Source organism: Varroa jacobsoni, unplaced genomic scaffold (genome assembly GCF_002532875.2).
Source record: "Varroa jacobsoni isolate VJ856 unplaced genomic scaffold, vjacob_1.0 scaffold_503, whole genome shotgun sequence".
In the NCBI taxonomy this organism is placed as follows: domain Eukaryota; kingdom Metazoa; phylum Arthropoda; class Arachnida; order Mesostigmata; family Varroidae; genus Varroa; species Varroa jacobsoni.
The window spans coordinates 153,874-162,730 of record NW_019213405.1 but is presented as its reverse complement, the minus strand read 5'-3'; the positions used below and the strand labels follow the sequence as shown (position 1 = coordinate 162,730).

General features: G+C 40.2%; 1 protein-coding gene across 1 annotated transcript; it reads right to left on the bottom strand.

The window, feature by feature from the left end:
- Positions 1-928: 928 nt before the first annotated feature.
- Oct-TyrR (Octopamine-Tyramine receptor) lies at positions 929-8,244 on the bottom strand. Its single transcript, XM_022834146.2, has 3 exons — positions 7,919-8,244; positions 7,319-7,622; positions 929-6,210 (listed from the first exon to the last, which is right to left on the bottom strand). The coding sequence occupies exons 1-3, from the start codon at positions 8,242-8,244 to the stop codon at positions 5,731-5,733; spliced, it is 1,110 nt and encodes a 369-aa protein (XP_022689881.2). The 3' UTR covers positions 929-5,730.
- Between the last annotated feature and the right edge of the window lie 613 nt (positions 8,245-8,857).

Sequence of the window (8,857 nt, the reverse complement as noted above, 5' to 3'; positions counted from 1 at the left end):
ATAGTTAGAAGCAAATTTTTTGACGCGGCGCGCTACTATACTACCTTCAGAAAGGCACATGTATCACTGAAGTAGTCTATATACTGCCGTACGAGTTGTCGTAGGACCCTGTGTAGCTAGATTACCGAAAAAAAAAGGTCGTAGACTTTCTATCAAGATATACTTTCGTCCATATTAGCGGGTCTGTGCAGGGTTGGCTGCTTGAAAATATGGAGAATATTAGCATGTCCTGGAATTAATACATATGGCCGCATAATGCACATTTACACGCGATGGGTTATCTTGCGTGAAGCGCTAGAAGAAACCAACAAGTCTTGACGTGACAATGTCGACTCCCACCATAACGAAGGTGTTCGAAGATTTGCGAAGGTCAAGCGAGTCTGTTAGCAGTTTATATTCTGAATCAAAGCTGTAACTTCGAAGCATGATGGCTATGCTGAATAAGCATCGTTATCAAGACGTACACTTTTAGTACATGCAAAAAAAATTCGTTAATTCTCATCTGTTTTTGCTTGAAGACTATCTTAAAAAGGCAATATAATTAAAAGTCTGAATTAAATCTACCTACGTGGTATATCCAGAGCATATTAGCAACGCTGTTTACCACCGTGTTCATTCAAATAATTTCAAGCACTATTATCGAAGTACTCTGTAGAATATTAGTAATATAGTATTATAGAAACATAGAAAGGGTTATAGGGTGCTCATGTTGAAACTTATGGCATAGTTACGTCTCTGTTTAGTTCAGTAATCTGTATGGCTCCCACTGCATTAGCAGATGTAAAAATGTAAGATTGCCCCTTCTTACGAAACAATTGTTTTCAAACGGATAAAGGGCTTTTTTCAAATTGTTTTACCTTATCTTGCTTATGCAGGTTGGAAACTATAACCCTTTTTTGCTTGATAGCTAAACAGACAACACTGAATATAATATGAAGTAAAATATATTTTATTTTAAAGTCCTATTATCTCATTGTGTTAATTTCATACGGTTATTCCGTATTTCATTCGGAAACGGGCGAGAAATGTCAATAGCTTTTTCCTTCCTCGGACGACTATGATTTTACTCTTTTCTATATAGAAATAGTGTGCATTTTGGTGTGTGTGATTTTTTTAACTCCGCTGCGCACTTACCGTAATTTTAAATATTCGAATTACCCTTATTTACAGCGCACATTCTCTTTTGCTCTCTCAGCCTCCCCTCATTATGGTCGAACGATCAGCGATCATTTGTTATTTCTTAACATCCGTGTTTTTGAAAGTGCCCGCCACGCTATTTTTGCGATTGCATTGTTTTTATCATGTCAACAAGAAATTATATTATCATATGTGTCAACGGCAAATACTCTCCGCAGCAAAACGCAACTTAATAAACAAACAACTGATGAAGAATAGCTAGCGATTCTTGACAAATATGTTTCAATGAGTACGCTCTTTCTCACATTAGTTGTCACCTCACACCCTACTGAGATCGTCCTCACTACCAACAATACTTATATGTATATAAGAGCCTTACATGCGCATATACGTTATTGTACTTATGTGGTAAGTATTCGAGACAATATGACCTTCGCGGTGTATCCTAAATCCAATAGGCAATATCATAGATGCAGTCAGACACGTCTATTTACTAACAGTCTTTAAAAATTTAGATCTTCATCTCTATTGTAATTTTGGCATTATCTTTTTTAGTCGTATTGGCTTTTCGTTTTGTGTGATATGTAAGCGTCTACTTGGAAGAGCTAGTGCGTGCTGTTGGTGTTCTGAAGTGTTTTTCCGTTTTCCTAAATTTCAGATCAGACTCGAATCTGGATACGTTAACAATAGACATTCATATATACAATCATAATTATAGCAATGTATTGTAATAACAATGATACGTACAGCTCTAGCAAGCACATGCAGTAACTCCTAACTTGGCCAGGTTCCTAGTGGCAATTGTAGATTCCTTTTCTAACGGTACCGTAAAAAAATTAGTAAAAACAACCATTCAGTATTGCGCTATACATGTGATTATATGCGACTAATGCTACTAGATCTATGATAATATTTCTATTTTTTGTTGCTTAGAGAGATCATAACCATCGTCATTACCTTCATCGGCATCACCATTACGATTATCGCTAGCATAGCGAAAAACAAAAGGACGCAGTATAAGAGAACGCTAACTTGGCAGATCTGCGTGCCAACCTCATCTTGTTTTCGGTTTGTTCCGTGGCGGCTTCTCCTCAGTGCTTCGTTCCTTGCGGGTTGCCATTCTTTTCTACACTGCTATCCAGTCTGTCAACTGTGCATAGCACACATAAGGACAAGGAAACTCTGGCGCCCTCAAACGCAGTAACTATTAGCTGAAGGACAACGATCTGGCGATGAGTCAACGATCGATTGAGATGTTTAACCGTCCCTTCCATTGATCTTTCCCACCGGTAGTTCCTTGTTTAGTTCCATCTTCCAGCTTATTGTGTCTAGTGACGACGTGGAACATTTTTATTTGCGGAAGCTAATTTTCTTCTAAGTAGGTTAACATCTGGTTTCAACTCTCCTTTCCATCTATTGTTTTTTCGTTTGTGCCAGATTCCATTTTTAACTTTATGCGATCAAATCTGTCAAAGTGCCATAATACGTATGTCCATGTAAGTTGTGATTCGATGTATAGGTAAGAACTTAGAAAGATACTTGAGTTTAATTATCGTCCAGATACTTTGGCTGTAAGTGACAGCAGTGACAAGTCTAACTGCTTGACTTTTGTCGTTTACTTTTTTAAACTAAAAATACGTCGATTCGTCATGAGTTTATACTCTACCATTGGTGAATTGAGGTAAAATTGTCATGCTGGACAATGAAAAAGTACGTGTCCAAGTATGTAAATACGTGTGTATATTTAGTCCCATTTTGTGGCTTCTTTTTGCTACCGCTGCAAGCACCACAGTCCACCACAGCGCTCAGACAGGTACCGAGGATTGGCGATAAAGCAATAAACGTAACTGGCGCATTTGGCCACACCTTGAGAATAAGTCAGTGATGTGTGTGGAGGTGTACCTGTAGTACGAGCTTGATTCAATTCTTGTAGAGACGGCCGCGAAAAACCCACCGTGTATGCATAATCTGCAAATCTTTTACCGACGTCCGATATATATAAGTGGGCATCGAATACCAGGCTTACGTCTTGAGATCATTTTCCTCTCTCACTAACTTCGGAAAGTGCCCAATTTTCTATATTTTCATCAGCCGATCGTTACGTCTCAATCATCGCTCTGTTATAATATCGCCGTTTATCTGTTCCTCCGAGCCTCGTAGTTCTCTCTTTTATGCAGCCATCTTTACTACTATTCTCCTTGCTATTACCGATGTTTCTCATTCTTTCTGTATTTGTCAATAAATGTCTATGAGGTAAGTCTTTCTCGCAGTTAGTCTGTCTTGTAATAGGTACACGTTGTAGCATCACGCCGGCGTACTAACCGCCGATGGAAATAGCCTTCTGCTTCCCTCGTCCTCTGTCACCAGTGGAGTTTTTTTCGCTCCCTGAAACATTTTCGTTTGTTTTTTTCTGTTTGCTGCCTTTGGATCTGTGTTTATCGTCTTGTGGGGGTTCCCTTAAACAAGAGTAATAGTCAGGGTTTTCCTTGGGAAGATTTATAGACGAAGAGGAAAGGTTCTGTTAGGGATTATGTGAAGTGTCGGGTTTATCGGTTACTGGACTAGCTAGTCTGGATCTTTTTTGGTGTGAAGGGTTTTTCGTGTTTGTAAGAGTCTTCTAGTTTGGCTATTTACTCGTCTTCTTTAACCTATGTACCAAACCCTATTCCATTTTCAGTCTTCATCTCATCTAATTCTCTCTCCTTTGTTGTCCTATTTTCACGCTTACAATTTCACTTCCTTCTAGCTTCGGCCACAAGAGACACTCAGAAAAATGCTAGCTAGCAGGTAAAAAGTAATGTAAATTTTATCGAACTCACATAGAAAAATCAAAATAAAGGTATAAAGTATAAACGGCAATCTTAGTTTTCATTCAGTTCGGGGACTAGTACTAACAGATGTATTGCATCTCGTCGTCAATAAACAAAGAAAAAATTGTGAGCCTTAGCTCTATGCTTATGAAGATCGCACCACGTGCGTCACCTGTCGCCATATAAGTTCTTCATTACAATCGCTCTATTATATCATTTTACCAAACTGGCCAAGGTGAAGCACGCGTATGATACAAAGACTTACTTTCTATATACCTATATATGAAGTCAAGGCCTTCGTCACAACAACACCTAATTTAGCCAAAGCGACGGTGTCACCTCTCAAAAAGGTGGCCTTAATAGGCCATACCCGTTAGTATTGGCTTATCATGTTATTGTTGTTGAATAGAAGAAGGAACTCTCGTTATATTTTCCCATTCATTCAAATCCTAGCCAAACTCTCAATAATCTATTATAAGCGTTCAGATCTTGTATACTAATTGTAAAATAATAAACCGTTTAGCTCGTCTCTGCTTTTTGGTCAGCATCACCTTCGGGCATACCTGTGTAACAACACCGATCGTAATGGAATGACGCAAGTTTTCGTATAAATCGTCCTTAAGAACCCGCCCATGAGTTCGAGTTCAATCACAGTCTTCAATATCACGAAGTGTCTTCATCTTCTTGAATAATCACCAACGGATGAGTATCTATACGCAGCTGGGCTAAATGTGGCTTTGTTTAAGAAAACCGTTTTATAATCCTTGTCTAACTTTCAGTCCCACGTATCCCGTCCCATATTTCTTATAGTTCTCTTGTATCCTTTGACCAGAAACATGACATCTTTGCCAATACGTCTGTGTTATAGTAACACTATTCATTGCTATCAGCTATGACGGTTTACTGGCGTCCACTTATAAAATGTAGTCATCAAAAGCGTCTTCTAATCACCGCCTTACCTTAATTGGGTTTGAGAATATTATACCGTAGAGTATTTCAATTTGATAACGCGCATACAAAATGAGGTTTAAAATAGGACTCATCTATGGGCGCATGGTGTTCTTACGATTACACTTGTCCGGATTCCCCCTTCGCGGAGCCCCAAATATGTTCAATAGCAAATGCAGAATATTCAAATGCTGGAAAATGTCGTCAGCGTATGAAGGTGGTGCTGTGGTTAACGTTAAAACTATCTTCAATCTATTGGACACCCTTTCAGCGACAATGGCAATAGTGCAACTGAATTGCCCCGTTTCCCTATACCCAACAACTGGTCTGACGTGCGAGTGCAGTGAGAGATGGCGGCGGACGGCAGGAAAGTGATATTATATTTAGTAATACGAGCTTTCAACCTTGCAAACATTTCTGACACGATCGCACCTATACCTACGTAGCTGTACAATGGTCGGCTATGTACACGTACATTTTCCTCTGTCAGCAATAGATTACATCTACTCTGTGTTGGCTAAATCCTGTCGGTAAACCTATCTATAATTCTTTGTAACTTACTGCAACCATATGTAGGCAATTAGGCTATAGTCGAAGACGTCCACTTCTCCACAGATTCACACAGACCCCACTATAGATTTTGATCGTTGTCAACAGCAATGCGCATTTAATTGATGTGTTACGTAACGTTATTTAGATGCAACATCTTTTAGAGAATACGTCGTTTAGGGTGAGCTCTTATTTTGTTTGTTATTGTTTTGACAGCGTTTCTTGTTTAACCGTTCGTTTCTCCGATCCTGTCTACATGTGGATATGGCTTGAGATTAGGGATGCATCAGACGAACGCTGAACCTGCTAATTTTTTCCAGCACACTTTGCCACTGAGCAAATTTTTGAACGCTTTTCGATAGTCCTTATTGAAAATCGTATAGATAACTGGATTGAGCGACGAGTTAATATAGCCAAGCCACGTGATGAAGTTGGCCCATTCCGCCGACAGGGTACAGTTTTCACAAAATGGCATAATGATATACATTAGGAAAAAGGGAAGCCAGCAGAGAACAAAGACACCCATAACAATGCCAAGGATTCTCGCCGCACGGCGTTCTCGTGACAGCGAAATTCGTTGCCGTTCCTCCCAGCAGGCCGTCAGTTTGATAGGGGCCGCGGCTGCTGACGGCGCCGCTGAGTCCGATAGCTCGATCGCAGCCACCGCCTCAGTCAGCGAATTTCTTCTGCTATCGTTGTGATGATTTTTAGCCACCGAATCTTCACGTTCAGCGATTGTGGCCACCGGTCGGCTTGGAAGTGGTACCTAAGTCAGGCAGCAAAGGGCAACAATATAAAGATAGATAGCAATATATAGCTGTGTTCTGTTATTTTTGCTAAATATGTCTGTTATATGACCATGCTAATGTAAAGACAAACTAGACATTCGTGGAGCATTGGCTAAGCGATACCGATTTCGGCAATTGGCTGTAAATTTTTGTGTTCTGACCGGAAGCCAGTCGTCTTGTCTGTTTATGTGAATAAACATTTAGCAATCAAACTAACGACTGAAACTTCGAGTCAACCCCACTCAAAAAACATGCCTTCTTAGCGGAAACACTACAAATGATATATGACAAGATGAACGCTGTGATGTGCAGCACGTATTTCATATTTTCTTATACAGTAGCTTTGGCCCAGCTTAACGGCATCCTTTGTCAGCGGACGGGACGACTACCCAGCAAACTATCCCTGTTGAGCAGGACAGAAAATAGCGCGACAAGACTCAACAGGTTCTCGAATAGAAACTTCATTGATTCAATGAGTCCTAGTTTCTTTGTTGTTAGAGTTGAACTAGCGCAACGTTTCTTTGCAGAACGTGTCGCTGAACTGTTTTCAAATAGTGCTCTCATTAATATTATGGCACTAGAGAGATCCTTCATAATATAGTGGTAACCGATAATCGCATTTAAGAGGCTAATTTATATTGCTATTGTATTTTTACTTGAAAAATGGAATGTTCCCTCATACAGGCCACAAGAAAATTAGGTGCTGCAATACACTCCTGTGTGCGGTAAGAAAAATCACCGACACGGATATTGCTAATGTCGCCACGTATCCCCACAACCCCGCTATCAATGTGTAAGTCGGCCATCTTGGCCTGACTAGCCTCCTCAAGCGGCTTATCTATTACGACTGTTTAAAAGCCATGCATACATCCCGTCCAAACGTATACAAAGCCGAAGTACAGGGTATACATATTTTGTCTTCCACACGCAGTGAACGATCAGTAAATCAGCCTAATTTCAACAACGGGACGCGGATATATTGCCGCAGAGCATGATTGAATTAGATCCTGCCTAAACGAGGATCGATCGTTTGTACGAGGCTTATAATAGACAAAGCTTCGCCTGCAAACAGAACTGTCTACAAACCTTAGCTGCTGCGTTGGCTCTTTCTCGGAGCCGTTTTCGCGTTGCTAAATAAATCTTGAGGTAGACGATACTCATGATGACGAGCGGAATGTAGAATGAGCCGGAAGCTGAATATACAACGTAGCCTTTATTGGCCGACAGTTCACAGGGGCCGTTTCCCCCTGAAAAACTCCAATCGTTCCATCCGACAAGGGGTGGAACCGAAATAATCGCTGAAATGAGCCACACAAATATTATTTGACTCGTCACCCGCCGTAAAGTGCGTTTATGGACATAGTTCAATGGGTCGTGAATCGCCCAGTACCTGAAATAAGATAGAATGAATTAATTAATGTAACCAGCTAAAGCATAGCTTTAATCCACCTATGGGAAGTATGATGTGTAAACGAATTCTCGACATAGTGACTATTTAGTTGAGATAAATGTATGTTAATTTTTTCTCAACATCTTAAGGTGTTCGTTCATTTCAATCAATGTCCTTTATCTAGTCAGTACGTTTATAGTCATGTACTCATCTCTCCCTTGACAAATCGATGTGCTACCGATGAATGAACTACGAAGGGTGAGCCTTGCATGTGGACTAGAGTCTATTGTACTTACCGATCCAACGCAATAGCGCATAAATTTAATATACTTGCGGTACAACATAGCACATCACAGGTGACCCAGGCCTCGCAGGCCACCGCGCCGAAGATCCAAACTTGTTTATTTAGGTGGTAGTGGATGTTGAATGGCATCACGAACACAGCGACAGTAAGGTCGGCCACAGCTAACGAGACAAGAAACACATTTTGTACCGAACGAAGTGGGCGGTGTGTGAAAATGGACATAATAACGAGAGCGTTACCAACAACTGTGAAGACCGTGATAACGGCTAAAATAAAAGCGACCCAAATGGCCGTCATGCTAACATCTTCTAGAACCATTTTTTTTTTTTGGTCTTTCTTAATAATCAAGTTGATAAATGATCGGTGAAAAGAAAATGAGATAGACCGAGTACTCCGGACTGGTGATTGTATCTCCTGCAAATGCAAAATGTACAACAGGCGATAGAGAAAGTAGTGTTATACAATCATTAAACCGTTGAGACGATGAAACTCATTAAGCTCTCACAAAGAGTATTACCTCAAACATCTATTTCTTCAGTCTACATGATCTCACATCGAAGGTTTTATAACTATTGTACATAGCACGAGAACTATTTGATTACTTATCAGTAAACCAATATGTGTCTCATTTATATTCAGCGAATGTAAAAGTTAGCCGCATCGATGATAACACTGTTGATAACGTCATAAGATTCAGTCACTTTTAATCGTGCTTCTCTGCTGCCTTCCAATCTGCACCGCTTAACTAATTCAGTCCCTCTACTGGGATAAGCAACATAAAAACCACAGCAGTCAATTTCAAACAGTACGGAAAACTTCTTCTCCTCTATTAAAAAAAAAAAAAACATTTTCCGCCATTCAGTCTCTTCTAGAATAGTTCCTCCTTCTGCGTTTTGTTTAGGAAGCTCGTCTGATGCTCTGTCTGAGTTAG